The sequence below is a fragment of the Ochotona princeps genome, chromosome 11, assembly GCF_030435755.1.
Source record: "Ochotona princeps isolate mOchPri1 chromosome 11, mOchPri1.hap1, whole genome shotgun sequence".
NCBI lineage: Eukaryota > Metazoa > Chordata > Mammalia > Lagomorpha > Ochotonidae > Ochotona > Ochotona princeps.
This window is the reverse complement of record NC_080842.1, coordinates 71,389,165-71,404,167: the sequence shown is the minus strand read 5'-3', so window position 1 is coordinate 71,404,167 and position 15,003 is coordinate 71,389,165. Positions and strand designations below refer to the sequence as shown.

At 56.4% G+C, this 15,003-nt stretch overlaps 1 protein-coding gene across 2 annotated transcripts in view; it reads left to right on the top strand.

Moving 5' to 3' along the window:
* JAKMIP1 (janus kinase and microtubule interacting protein 1) overlaps positions 1-15,003 on the top strand; it is a 104,031-nt gene that overhangs the window by 57,234 nt on the left and 31,794 nt on the right. For both annotated transcript variants that reach the window (XM_058670306.1, XM_058670305.1), the window contains 5 exons: positions 9,410-9,619; positions 10,294-10,413; positions 12,719-12,865; positions 13,482-13,622; positions 14,743-14,802. In XM_058670306.1, coding sequence (XP_058526289.1) covers positions 9,410-9,619; positions 10,294-10,413; positions 12,719-12,865; positions 13,482-13,622; positions 14,743-14,802 — 678 coding nt within the window. The remainder of the gene's footprint in view (positions 1-9,409; positions 9,620-10,293; positions 10,414-12,718; positions 12,866-13,481; positions 13,623-14,742; positions 14,803-15,003) is intronic.

Genomic DNA, 15,003 nt, shown 5'->3' with positions numbered 1-15,003 from the left:
AGATTTATTTATTTTTATTGCAAAGTCAGATATACAGAGAGGAACATCTTCCGTCCAGTGATTCACTCCCCAAGTGACTGCAATGGCTGGTGTTGCACTGATCTGAAGCCAGGAGCCAGGAACTTCCTCCAGGTCTCCCACGTGGTGCAGGGTCCCAAGGATTTGGGCGGTCCTCGACTGCTTTCCCAGGCCACAGGCAGGGAGCTGGATGGGAAGTGGGGCTGCCAGGATTAGAACAGGCACCCATATGGGATCCTAGCACATTCGAGATGAGAGCTTTAGCCACTAGGCCACCACACCGGGCCCTTATTATTATTTTTAATTTTTAAAGATGCACTATTTATATGAAAGGCAGAATGGAAGTGGAGACGCAGAGAGAGATCTCACCTGCTGGTTTACTCCCCAGACGGCTGCAGCAGTCAGGGTTAGAACTCCGTCTGGGTCATGCACGGCGGGGGCCCGTTGCGGGGCCCTCATTTGCTGCTTTCCCAGGCATGCTCTCAGGAAGCTGGATCAGAAGCAAAGTAGAGAAAGCCCGGACTCCAACCAACGCTCTCATGCTGGCAACTTGCCACAGCGCTGGCTCTGAGATTTTGATTTATTTGGAGTATTGAAGGACGGAGCTCCCATGTGCTGATTCATTCCCTGGGTGCCTGCAACAGGCAGGGCTGGGCCCAGGTGAAAACAGGAGCTGAAAAGTCCGTCTGGGTCTCCCACGTGGGTGGCAGAGACCCAAGAACTGCAGCCGCCATGTGCTGCCTGCAGGGTGCCTGTGCGCACGAAGCTGGAATGGGAAGTGAGAGCAGAAGTAGGACCCAGGCACTGTAACATGGTGTCCAAGTAGCTCCTTAACTGTGCCGAACACGTGTCGCTGTGCAGCTGTCTTGCTCTGGCACTTGGTCACCCGGTCAGAGGCAGATCTAGTGCACATTTTACTAGTTCGGTACCGGGACTGGCAGAGGAGACATGTTGTTTCGAGGTTTGAATTTTCCGGCATCGACCAATGCTGAGTTCTCTGGTGTTCTCCAGCCCATTTGTTTCTAGTGTGCAGGCAGGGGCCTCTGTGTGTGTGTGTGTGTGTGTGCGCGCACGCGTGCTGACATGCCTGAGGGTGTGCCTTTGTTCAGGGGAGAGAAGCCCTGGGAGAACATGTGCCGGGCTTGATTCTGGACTCACCACCTGTTGGCTCTGTGACTCTGGGCCATTACTCCCTGTCGCTGAGTCTCACCTTACAAACGAGCTTAGTCACGCCCCAACTGCCACATGCAGGACACTTGTAGAACATGTTCCTCTTTTTCACAAGAAAAATTCTGTTTCGGGGTTGACATCGCAGTGTACTGGTTTAAGCCGTCTTTTGTGGTACTGGCATCTCACCTGGCTGCTGGTTCAAGTCCCCAGTGCTCCACTTCCAGTCCAGCTCCCTGTTAATGAAGACTGCCCCATGTGGGAGACGTGATGAAGCTCTTCACCTCAGCCTGGCCCAGCCCCGGCCACCGCATCCATCTGGGCGTCAAGCAGCAGATGGAAGCTCTCTCTCCTTCCCTCGCCCTGTAGTATATCTGTGCCTTTCAAATAAATAAATCTTGAAAAAAACATTGCATTTTAATGAGATGAACCAAGGCAAACCTCCCCATGTGCCTACCTACACAGGAGGGTGCTTGAGGTTAACTTCAAACGTAGGATGGGTTGGGGGCTGCGGGCAGTCAGGCATGTAGCTAGTGAGGAAAGCCGCCAGCTAAGACATCTGCATCCCATGTCAGCGTGTGCAGTTTGAATTCCTGGGTGCAGCTGCTCAGTTCTACCTCCTACTAGTGTGGATCCTGGGAGGCAGCAGGTGGTGCAAGTATTTGGGTCCCTGCCACCTTCAGGCCCCCCCCCCCCATGGAGCTTCCAGCTCCTGGCTTGGGCCTGGCCCCGCCCTAGCTGTGCAAGCCTATGGGGAGGGAGTGAGCCGGCACATGGGAGCTCTGTCTGTTCCTCCCTCTCTCAAATGAATATCACGTGCCAGGAATTGAGCAATGTAGCACCTGTTTCCATCCCGCTGCCCATAATCTCCAGGTGTGTGCCGTGTCCTCTTGGAGTGCCCGGCCCACTTAGGAGAGGGGGCGGGAAGAACAGTGCTCTTGCTCCCATCACCCTGTTGGGTGTGTGTTACCCCTGGGGCGGAGCTGTCGCCTGCGCTACTGCTGCCGTGGCAGGAGGCCACCTGTTTCCTGTCCTGGCAGCTGAAGTAGATGAGAGAGCTAGCATTCCAGGTCTTCACCCCCTCGTCACTGTGCCTCCAGGGCAGTTAGAGTCAGCAGGGGCAGCGACAGCTCATTCCTCCTGTGGAGGACTAAGGCCTGCCTGTGTGTTGTGGAAGACACCCCAGATCCGCAGGGGCTGTCACAGTTTAACTAGCCTGGAGGGTGGCAGAGCTGTGAGTACCTTAAATGTCTGCCAGCTGCTGCCTCATGCCTCCTTGTCCCCGCGGGTGCCAGCCATCACTTCCTTGTCCCTTGGTCGTGAGAGGCAGGGAAAGAAGGGTGTGTGTGTGTGGCACTTTGCTTCTCAGAAGTCCTGGGAGCTTGTGCTCTTGCCTCCTGGGCCAGAAGCTGTTCCTTGTGTTGCAGCTGCCTGTGAGGTGAGCCAGAAACGGAGGTCTCCCTGCCTGTGGTCCCTGCAGCTCCTAGTTTGTACCAAGTACCTCATGCTTGCTCACCTGAGCCTGGTGTGCCCTCATCTCATACTGAGCCCCTGTTCCCAAGTGAGGTGACTATCTGTCACTTCATCACAGGTGGTAGGGTCAGCATGGGTGTTGGGTGAGTGGCTGCTGCATCAGCCCTTGAGCCCCCACACTTTACAGTGAAGTGGAATCCACAAGGTTATTCATGGCTGGGTGGGCGTGGTGGCAATGGGCTGGGCTGTGGGCTCTGCTGACACACGTGTGCTGGTGGGTCTGACCACTGAGAAGTGACCGGATCCTGGTCCCATGGGACAGAGGGGACCCTGCGGCTTACAGAGGCCACCTGTGTTTGTGGTGGCTCTGTTGCTAGATGGAGTATGGGCACATTCATGTCTCCAGGCCTCATGTGGAATGGGGTCTTTTGAAGACCTATGGTACAGTGTAGCCCCGGCTCCCACTAGCATGCACACAGATGAAAGCATCATAAGCTCACTGGTCTTTCTCTCTCTGTTAGTTGGGGTTCTTTTTACTTGCATGTAATAGAAATCCCACCTCATGGCAGCTTCGGCTAGAAGAGTGTCAGCTCCTACCAGTGTCCATTTGTGGGATTGGCTACAGCCACAGCACCAGGGCCACTCCTGATGTCGCCCCGGGTCCAGGTTCTTTGGATTAGGGTTAGGTGTCACACTGGGCTGCCACATTGGGCTGGTCAGGTGCACTGCTGGGCCAGAGCCGCCTCAGAGATTCCCTCTGCAGATCGTTGGCTCTGGTAAGATCTTGTATCCAGCCCCAAGCCAATTACTGCCGGAGGGCAGGTTGTGTGGGTCGTGTGAGCAGGGACCACCTTGGGACCATGAGTGGTGTTAGTTCCACCCCTTACTCTGCACGCTGACTTTGGAGGAGGGGAGGTAGCTGCAGGAAGGAGAGGGGTGCATCCTGCACCTGCTGAAGACAGAGGAGGCTCCAGGGCGAGTCTGTATTTTATCCCAGTCCTGAGGGCCGGGAAGTGGGGGCTCATGGGGGGCGCAGGAGTGCTGAGAGCCCAGCCTGGGAGCCATGTGTGAGGTCAACAGAAGGAACGTGTGTGCTGGAAGCTGTGTGAATCTGGCCCATCTTTTTATATTAATTTTTTTTACAAGATGTTATTTATTTGAAAGGCAGTTTACAGAGACAGGGAGAAAGATCTTACATCTGTAGATTTACTCTCCAAATGGCTGCAGTGGCTGGAGCTGATCTGATCTGAAGCCAGCAGCTTCCTCTGGGTCTGCCTCCAGGGTGCAGCCCAAGCACTTGGGCCGTCCTCCACTGCTTTCCCACCTGCATTAGCAGGGAGCTGGATCAAAGTGGAACAGCCGGGACTTTAACCCGTATACACTGGGAGTGCCAGTGTTGCAACTGGTATCTTGACATGATATGCCACAATGCTGGCCCTGTGGCCAGTTTTTTTTTTAATTTTTAAATTTTTGTAATCTTTACATGGTTGATTAAGGCGCAAAGGGTCAAGGGCTACAGGAACGTGGGTAAGACCATTGTTTCCACAGTAATATTATTATTTTTTCTGTATCTGGGGTAAGGGAAGAGATATACGGAAAAACTCCACCCAGCCTCCCAGCCATCCCAGGTCCCCGAGGTGGGCATGCTCCGAGGGTCCTGCTCATGCAGTTTTGAAAGTTCAACAGTTGTGAATTGCTGCCAATCTTGCTGCTCCAAGCACGATGAAATCTCTTCAGAATCCACTGGCTGACATAGTCTCTTCATGGTTGGGGTTCTGAGATCAGCAGTTCAGTTGGAGGGGTCCCCAGAGAAACTTCGTCTGAGGTGATCCCACACCTGATTGTTGTGTGTGCTTCCCAGTAAGAGGTCTGGCACAGTCCATCGCCCCAATCAGATTGTGCATATGCTGGTGGTGGCAGTTGCTGGGTCAGTTCTGTTTCCAGCCCTGTTTTCCACACGATCCAATAGGTGTTGCAGTCCAACCCAATCCTGCCCACTTCATACTGGGTCCTCACACAAACCAGTGGGAACTGCAGCCTAGATGGGGCGACTCCCCATAACCCCCACCAGGCCTGCCCCCTACCCTGGTTCCCATGATTGCCAGTATGTACCGCAGACTTGTTCAGTCTGTCCCACATCCCGTTTAGCTCTCGTACATGTCAATGGGCATTGAAGCCTAGTGCAACCCAACCAGCCCTGCTTTCCAGCCCACACACATACTGGCGGGTGCTGTTCTGTCTAGCCAGCCCTGCCCCAATCTTGGTTTTCTTGCTCTCCAGTGGGAGTGGTAACCCAAGAGGGAGGTGCCCACTATCTCCCTCCTAGACCACTCCAACTCCCGGATTATGCACTCTCCAGGTGGTTCTGGGGTTTAACTTGACAGAATTAGCCCCCAGTGCCAGCTTCTGCCAGCTGATGCTGCAGCGAAACCCAACCAACCCTCACCGACTAATTTATGCTTACACCAGTAGGAACAATCAGCCTAGCCTGGCTTTTCCCTGCTCTAGCTCACACGAAGCCCACAGGTGTTGTAGCCCTGCCTGGTCTGGTCTGCCCCCATCCCAGCTCATGCTCTCCAGTGGGAGTGGCTGTCCAGCAGGGGAGCCCTCCACATTCCCCCCACTGGCTTTGCCCCCTCCCTCCCTGGTTCTCACATGTGCTGGTTGGGCGCTGTGGCCCAGTCTGGAATGGCCCACCTCACCTTGGCATTTGCCAGTGGGTGTTGTAGCCTGGCCTGGCCTGGCCTACCCCTAATTCCAGCTGATACTGGTAAGGGTTATAGCCTAGCCCAGCCTAGCCCAGCAGGCATCCAATCCCAGCCTTAATGTGCACTGGTATGTGTTGCGACCATACCTAGCCCAACCCACACTCTGTTCTGGTGCTCGGATTCGCCAGCAGGTGATGCGAACTGGTTCAGCTTGGTCTGCCCACAACCTATGCCAAATGTATGCCAGTGGGTACCTTTCCTTGGCCTGGTCTGGGCTGCTCCCTATTTTGGTTCTTGCACTCACCTGCAGGGACTGTGACCTGCCAAAGGAGTTGCCCAGGCTCCTCCATCAGAACCTTTCCCAATGCCAGAACTCCTGCATACCGGTGGGTCCATGAACCAGCCCTACTTAGTCCACCTCCTGTCCTAGCAGGAACAGTGGCCTTTCTTTATTGGCCTTCAACCCATTCTGGTTCTTACTGTTGGATGTTTCAACCCAGCCAAGGCTCATCCATACCCAAACATGGCTCACTCATGGCTCAGTAGGGGCAGAGACCCAGCCTAGTCTATCCTACATCTACCCTGGTCCTCCAGAGCACCAGATGGCGCTGGAGTTTAGTGCGGCTTGGTGTGTCCAGTCCCAGTCCACACTTATGCCAAGGGAGACTGCAGCCATGTCCAGAACAGAATGCAGCCCCCACTCCAGCCCCCACACTCACCAATAGGAACCCCAACCCAGTTAGGGTGTCGTCTTAGCTCCCCAGTCGGGCCTGTTCCCAACCATAGATTGCACGCATGCCAGTGGTTGCTCTGACCCAACTTGGAATAGCCCCTCACCTGTCTTGGCCTTTGCCTTCGATGCTGTGGCCTAGTATCCCTGGCTCGTGCAGACCAGTCGATGTAAGAAGCTAGCTTGGCATGAACTGTGCTCCATCCTGATTTCTGTTCTTCCTTGTGAGTTAAGGTTTGCTTGGCCCTGCCTGGTCCTCCCCCTTCCAGTTTCAGCTCAGCCCACCCCACATCCTGTTTTAGGATGCACATTCGGGTGCTGCTGCCTTGGCCTGCCCAGACTTGTCAGTTCTTTTACCTGTAAGTGATGGCAGGTTCCATGGTCACACCTAGCTCAGCCCATCACTACCCCAACTCGCAAACTAACCAGTGGGACTTGTATTTCCACAGGGTTGAGCCCACACTTCCCCCACAGAATCTACCCCCGGACCTGGTTCTCTCATGTGCTGGTTAGTGTCTTGACTCTGCCTAGTGTGACCCATCCCCTATTCCACCATTCAGTCAGGTAGTGGTACCTATCCCTGCCAGATAGGCCCCATCCATAGCTTTCATGTGGACTGGTGTACGGCAGTCAGTGATGCTCTACACTAACAGCCCATCTGAGGATTCCCATGTGAGTTGATGAATCAATCTGGCCTAAATAGAACTTGTGGACTTTCCCCTCCAAACCCTCAGATCTCAGTCCCCATGCTTGCAAGCAAGTTCAGTGACCCCATTGCTAGGAATCACACAGAATTCATCCCTCACCTACACTAACTCTAGCCTTATCCCTGGGTATCCCTAGGCAGCAATTACATACCCTAAACACTCTGGAGCTCGCTACCAGGTGGCCAGCAGGCAGAGCCTGGCACCCAAGGGCACACTGGCTGCCCAAAGCCTAGGACTTGCTCACTGTGTGGCGATGGTGCCCATGGGCCTAGTCCTGGGCATTGGGTCCGTCCTGGCCTGCCTGGGTACTCTCCGCAAGCAGGTCGCCACCACTGAGGAGGGCTGCTGTCACTGGAGCCGCCAAGATCGAACTCCAACCCTCTAGTTTCCTGCTGCCACAGGTGGTAGTTGAGGGCGGGGCTAGAGGCCTTAATCCCATCCCAGGATTTCCTCATGGCGTACTCACCATGGGGGGAGCTTTTAATCGCTTGAACCTCAAGTCTGTTGCCAGAGGAATATAGCAATCTAGAAAATTCCAGCTTTAGAATGGTTCCTACACGGGCTGATGCAGCGCCCACTCCTCCTCACCCATCCCTGGATGCCCTTGTCATAAGCTGGGAATATTTCTGGGCAGAGCGGTTGGTGTAGAAGTTCCCCGTTCTCAAGCCCTCAGACAGCGGGGACATGGCCCTTCCTGTAGGCTGAGCTTTGTGCTGGCAGTGGTGCTGCCTTTTATGGGAAGTGATGTGATACAGCGGTGAGCTCTGCTGCTGGGCTTTGCATGGGAGCAGGGGTGTGGCCAGGAGGGTGAGGGGCCCAGCGTGGAGCCCAGCACTGCTTGTGCACCTGAGCTGCCACTGGGATGCTCTGGCCTTTCTCTGGCCTCTTCTTTCACTGGCTGCTCTCAAGTCTGTGACATTTGCTGCTTTGAAGGGCTGCTGTCTGCCCTTCTGCCACAGGAGCTGTGAGAGCAGGGTCCAGGATCACTTTGCTCACCCATGTCTCCCAGGGCCCACCCGCACGGACAGCTCGGCATCAGCTGAGTGTGTTAAAGCCCGGTTGAGCGTTTAGTGAGTGAGCCCGCTCTGCAGCAGCTCCCCTTGTGTCTGAGCAGCGTCTGCATTGGCAGCCATGCTTTCAGCATTTCCGACATGCTTCACAGCAGGAGACGTTCTGCCCTTGCACAGGTTGCCATACTTGGCCCTGGGATTTGGCCAAGGCAGGTCGATGCTGGTGGACCACCATCAGGGGCAGCTGCCTGAAAGTGCACCCTGGCACCCATTGCTGGGGGCCCAGGAGGGTCTCCTAGGGGGAGGGCAGAGGTCACCCTGTGTCTCCCAGTGAGGTGTCACCAAGAAGGTGTCTGAAGCATAGTGTCAGTTGTGTGCTGTGAGCTTCTCGTGGTTTCCCTTCTAGGTAAGGCAGGCTGTGGTCACCAGGAGCTCTCCAGGATGAGTCAGGCAGGAATGCCAGCAGCCTGCAGCACTGGCTTTGAGCTGTATTCTTCCCAGGTGGATCTGCAGCCCCCCAGCACCCGACAGGAAGGCTCTGAATCTTCTTAACGTGCCCTCTTGACAGGGATAGCATTGTGGCTTAGGCAGTTGGCCCAGCCTGCCCGCCGTCACTGGGCAGCCTGAGCCTGCTTACTTCTGCCGCTAGAACTGGGTAGCTTGCCCATGTTCTCTGCTATGGCAGAACACCTGGATTCAGGGTCAGGGACTTAGGACCTCAGATTGGAGGTGTGCAGAGAGGAGCGTGTGGAAGCAGGTCCTGGGAACCAGGGGTTTATTCCTTTGATGTTGTGGAGGCCAGGAGCCCTGAGTGAAGTGGCAGCCCTGCCAACCTGCCCCGAGGCTCCGGGGAGCAGCCGTGCAGCCTCCTCAAACTTCTGCTGTCTCCACGCCTTCCCTGGCTCGTGCTGCGTCCCTCCAGTCTCTACTCCTGCCTTCCCACAGCCTCCTCTTCATCTGTCTGGCCTCTCCTCTTCCTGTAAAAGCCGGTTGTCGTTGGGTTAACCCAGGGTGAGCTCATTTCACAGTCCTTAGCTTGATGATGTCTGCAGGGATTTTTCTGTGGACGCTGACCTGTGCTGTGGCCACAGCAAACAGAAGAAGCATTCCTTTACCACGGACTCAGTGTGCTGTCACCCGGAGCACAGTCAGCCGCTGGGCACTAGTTGGGATGGGAGGACAGACTGTTGTCCAGTTGCTGCAGGGCAGGAGAGCACCGGCAGCCACAGCCAGGGCTGTTTGGGAATGGGAGGGGGCTGTGGTGATTGAGTAGGGGCCTGGAGGCGCTGCAGATGAGGCTGGCTGCGGAGGAAGCAGGGCAGGACTGGGAGACTGGGTGGTCAGTCTTCTTGAATTGTTCCTGAGTTGGAAGGGACTCAGGTTGAGCTGGCGTCTGCAGATCCTTGAACCCACGGCCCTATCCCTGTGCACAGGGAACAGTGCCTCCTCCCCTGGCAGTATGCCCGGCCACTCCTGCCCCACCCAACCCAGGCTCTGGTTGCACCTTCCCCATGCCTCGAGCCCCAGGGGCAGGAGCCATCCCCTGCCCGGGCCACGAGTGCCCTCTTGCCCATGCTCCCTCTCTCTCTCCTCCAGATGGACGAGATCAAAGGGAAGGACCGTGTCATCTTGGCCCTGGAGAAGGAACTCGGTGTGCAGACGGGCCAGACGCAGAGGCTGCTCCTGCAGAAGGAGGCCCTGGATGAGCAGCTGGTCCAGGTCAAAGAGGCCGAGCGGCATCATAGCAGCCCCAAGAGAGAACTCCCACCTGGCATCGGGGACATGGCGGAACTCATGGGCGGCCAGGTGAGGGCACCCCTTCAGCTTGCTCCCGGTCCCACTGGTCTGCTGGCCCTGCCTTCCCTCCACCCCATCAGTCCCTCTTCCTTCCCTTCTGGAGTTGGCCACCCCCTGTGTGCCAAGCCGGTGCCAGGCACTGGGAAGGCAGAGGCGACGCACTGAGTACCTTCACCTGCTGTAGCCTCGGAGCTTGACAATGCTGGGGGCTCTGGGACCAGGCAGGGAGTGCCTTCAAGCCAGAGGCCTGTGGGCAGGGAGGAACTTAGCCAGGGGCAAAAGCAAGTGCTACTCAAGGCCTACAGGAGGTTGAAGAATCATTCATTCATTTATTAACTTCTTCTTTTACCATTGTGGGGGGTGCTGTTGCAGGAGCTGTGTGCTGGCCAGCTTGCCAGGCACTGGCACTTCCACGCTGAGTGTCTGCCCTTAAGCAACAGCAGGTGGGGTGGGAGGGATACAGGGCTGGGCAGGGCTGGATGGTAAGGTCCCGGCGGTTCGATACCTCAGGTACCTTTGAGATGACAGTGTCTTCAGCAGTGTCTCCTGGCCAAGGGGTTTATCCAGGTTTGAATAGAGAGCTTACCTTTTGTATTATTGCATGGGTTTTCTAGAAGCCTCCATAAGTGCTTTGCATCACTTCAGCGTCTTCAAAGGATTTTGTGTCTTAACTCTTTTTTTAGGATCAACATATGGATGAACGAGATATGAGGCGATTTCAGCTAAAAATTGCTGAACTGAATTCGGTGATACGGAAGCTAGAAGACAGAAATACCCTGCTGGCAGACGAGAGGAATGAGCTGGTAACCAGGCCCCCGCCCCGGAGAAGCAGCTGCGTGGGGCTGGGGCTGGGGCTGGGGCTGGAAGGGGCCCCGCAGCTGGGAAATGTTCCAGAGCAAGACAGACACCTGGTGTGCGTGCCTCTGGCTTCCTTGCCTTGCCTTCTCGCTTCTCTGTTACTGAAAATGTGACAGGTGCTCCATGGAGAGGTCTGCTCCTGGACCTGGAGGAATGTATCCCTGGCCAGCTCCGAGGAAGCCAAGTGAGAAGTGTGGGAAAGGTGTCCTTGCAATGCTCTTTGTAGCCTGCTCAAGTCCAAACCCCCAGCTGTTACATACTGAAGCACCAGCTATGGGACATTTCTGTAGTGCATTTTAGGCAGACATCAGAATCCACGATGTGGACCGTATTCATCTGCTCTGGGATTTCATTCATGAGAAATTAACAGATGAAATCATTTGTAGAGTAAAACACTATTATTTTTAGGTGGTATGATTACAATTTTATTGACTGATTTCACTTAAGAGGCAGACATAGAGAGAGGTGAGGAGAGAGGATTTCCACCCACTGAATCACTCCCCAAATGGCCATGGTCCAGTCTGCCTATTTGCCAGTCACCTGTTGATAATTCCAACAGTGTCAACAAAAATTCATTGGCTTCCAGTGTTCTTAAAGGCGTGTTTTCTGTGGCTCTAATCAGAGTGCACAACTAACATTGTGTCTCCACTTTTTGTTTTAAAGATTTATTCATTTTTTTTTTTTATTACAGCCAGATATACACAGAGGAGGAGAGACAGAGAGGAAGATCTTCCGTCCGATGATTCACTCCCCAAGTGAGCCACAACGGGCCGGTGCTGTGCCGATCCGAAGCCGGGAACCTGGAACCTCTTCCGGGTCTCCCACGCGGGTGCAGGGTCCCAATGCCTTGGGCCGTCCTCGACTGCTTTCCCAGGCCACAAGCAGGGAGCTGGATGGGAAGTGGAGCTGCCGGGACTAGAACCGGCGCCCATATGGGATCCCGGGGCTTTCAAGGCGAGGACTTTTAGCCGCTAGCCACGCCGCCGGGCCCTGTGTCTCCACTTTTTACTTAAACGTTTGTGAGCTAAAAAGACACTCGGCGAGCTGCCTAGTCATTCCCTGGGTGATGTGGAAAAGCAGGCTGCCTAAAGCAGCGGAGGCCGCCCTGGGCACTGGGGGTGGGAGTCATTCCTCCAGCCCACCTTCATCTTTTTTGTTTGTTTCTTTGTTTTTTAAATTTATTTGTTTATTTGAAAAAGTGACAGAGTTGCAGAGAGAGGCAGGGAGCAACAGAGAAGAGAGAGAGCGTGAGAGATCTACCTGCTGGTTTATTCCTCAGATGGCTGCAACAGCCGGGCCCAAGCCAGGAGCTTCATCCTGGTCTCCCAGGTGGTGCAGGTGCCCAAGTACTTCTGCCAGGCGCATTAGCGAATAAGCTGGGTCACACATGGAGCAGCCAGGACTCACACCCGTGCGTGTGGGCAGGGCATGCCGGCATGGCCCAGTGCACCGTGGTGCTGGCTCTCGGCCCTTGGAGTCAGAGCTCTTGTTGGCTTGGGCAGATCTTCTGTGTCTTCAGTGCTTTGTAGACATGCTGACGACACCCAGCTTGAGGGTTGTTTTGTGCTTGCCAAGCGGGACGTCACCCGCCTGCCATGTACCGTTCACGTGGTATTCTGAGACAGCAGTCCTTTCCTCACCACACCGGAAGACCTGTCTGCCATTTTACTTTTGACGATTTGTTCAATTATTTACTTGAAAGAGTTACACAGAAAGATTTTTTTATCTGCTGGCTTACTGGCCAGAGAGCTGTAAGGGCCAGAGAGCTGAGCCAAGCCGAAGCCAGGAGCCAAGAGCTTTGTCCAGGTCTCCCATGTGGGTGGCAGGGGCCATCTTCTGCTGCTTTCCCAGGTGCGTTAGCAGGGAGCTGAGTTGGAAAAAGGAGCAGCCTGGATGTGAACTGGTGCCCACACGGCAGGTTATCGTTGTAGCATGGCTTTACTTGCTAAGCTGCCATGATGGCTCCTGATCTGCCTGCTTTTTTACGCTGCACTGCACTCTGTTGTGTGGTGGGCGTGCCACAGTTGGTCTGCACACGGCCTCCAAGGACCAGGGTTGGTGCGCTCAGCAGGGCCACGTGTGGACCACCCGCCAGGCTATCTCCTCCCTATCTCCTTCATCTGGGACGTCCCCTCCACCGCAGGCTCTTTCAGGGGGTTGCACGGTCCAGGGAGCATCCTGATGGGGAAGTCGGGTTCCTAGGAGCCCCCCTGAGCCCCCACCCTGCATGTTCCCCCACGCCCACGCCAGCTGAAGCGCTCACGGGAGACGGAGGTGCAGCTGAAGCCGCTAGTGGAGAAGAACAAGCGCATGAACAAGAAGAACGAGGACCTGCTGCAGAGCATCCAGCGCATGGAGGAGAAGATCAAGGCGCTCACGCGGGAGAACGTGGAGGTGGTGCGTGCTGACGCCGGTGGTGTGCGGGCGTCCCAGGAGGCCGCCGGGGCAAGGCAGGGCACCCCTACTGCCGTGGTGTGCGGGCGTCCCAGGAGGCCACCGGGGCAAGGCAGGGCACCCCCACTGCCGCCTCCTTTCTGCTCCCCACTGCAGACTAGAATGCGGGGGGGGTGTGTCTCAGTGCCACTCCAGCCCGTGCGGGAATTTTTTTTTCCCCTTCAGTTACAGTGGGAGTCTTGTAGTTCAGTCTGTCAAGTTCACTGCCGGAAGAGTTACTCCCCTCACCCCATCTTATAGCTGACAAGCCCGGATGCTGGGGGAGTGAGGCCCCCCCCCTCCCGGTCCCCGTCTGTCCTGTCGGCGGGTTCTTGCCTCCCTGGCTCCACCTCCTCCCTGCCAACTCCCTGGGATTCTCTCTGACCCTCTCCCACAGGGCAGAGGGCACTGTGAGCCACCATCACCTCCTCAGGAGCCTGGTGGCAGCCGCCCGCATCTCCCTACTCCCACCTCTGTGTTGGCCCTGGCCCTCGAAGGCCAGGCTGTAGGGAGCCCTTGGCCTCGGTGCACAGGGGGCTGTGGGAGGGTGACCCGCAACTCGCTCTGTTGCCTCCTGCAGAAAGAGAAGCTGTCAGCGCAGGCGTCTCTGAAGAGGCACACATCCCTCAACGACCTGAGCCTGACGCGGGACGAGCAGGAGATCGAGTTCCTGAGGATGCAGGTGCTGGAGCAGCAGCACGTCATCGACGACCTCTCCCTGGTACGGCCTCCCTGCAGGGTAGGGACAGAACCCGGCACAGGGGGGCGGCAGAGCAGGGGGTGGCATCTGCCTTCGTCCCTCCCCAGCTGGCTCCCCTCCTGGAGAGCGCACTCCTGCTTTATTCTGCCACCAGACAGTCTGGGATGCCTTTGGAAGGCATCCCTGGAGGCAGGTGACAGTTTCCATGGCGACCATGTTTGCAGGCCTGGTCTCCCGGGTGCAGTGGATAGACAGATTCAGGGGACGTGGTCTGTCCAGAGAGGCCTTTGTGGAGGCGGTGTGGTTCCCGGTCCCTGTGGCTCCCGGGATGAGAGCTGCAAGTGTGTTGGTGCATAGAGGCAGGGTGTCTTCTGCGTGCCCAAGAGCTTGTGGGAGGCTTCTGGCGCTGGGTCCTGGAAGCGCAGAAAAGCCCGTACAAAAGACTTGGATCACATTCAGTCTGCCTTTCTGTTTCTCTAACTTTCCCCCCCTCCCCCCATCCATCTTTGCTTCGTTACACTCAGTGCAGCTTAGGGTGATAAAGCCACAGTCAGGAAAAGGATGGTAACGTCAGTTTTGGACTGCCACACCCAGTGACGCCCGGGGCACGCCGCAGCGTGGGTCAGGATCGGGTCAAGGTCGGCCACAGGGCTGCAGCTGGGTACTGGGTGTGTCCCGTTGCCTGGTCCAGGAAGGAGGGGGCTTGCTGTGCCAGATGCTGTTGATCTACCACTCACCTGCAGGGGGCGTGTGTCCTGACCGCAGCCACCAGGTGTCTGGCATCTCTGTCTCTCAGAGCGGTGCTGTGGGGCAGGAAGGGAATGAGTGTCGGGGAGGTCCAGCCATGTCGCAGCTGGAGCCTGCCAGTGCCGCAGAGAGGGGCTCTGTGCTGTGGGCGACCTCCCACCCAAGAGGACAGACTGGCAGCTTCTGGGACTTGCAGACCTGGGTGGCCTTGGGGAGGCAAAGAGCCAAGTCCTAGGGGGGATGTGGAAAGGGCGTAGCTCTTTGAATGCTCAGCTGCCAGAAGGTGCGTCGGGGGGAGGGGCGTGGAGGGTGCGGACCCTTTCACGCTGGTGCTGACAGGTGGACATGGCAGCTGGAACTGCCCAAGGTTGCCCATGGCTGTGCTTCGTTGCAGGAGAGAGAACGGCTGTTGCGTTCCAAGAGGCATCGTGGGAAAAGCCTGAAGCCGCCCAAGGTGAGCCGGCTGGGGAGTGTGGCCACCCGGCTGCCCATCACTGCTCCTCCGGGCAATGGGAGCCCTGGGCACGAGCCGTGTGTGGGAGGCCCGGTTCTCCTCCCCAGTTTGGTAATGCGCCGTTTCTCAAGGAGGCATTAACCACAGTCACGTGCTGTGACCCAGTTACGCAGCTTGTGGGTGGAGGAGGGTCTGGTTTTA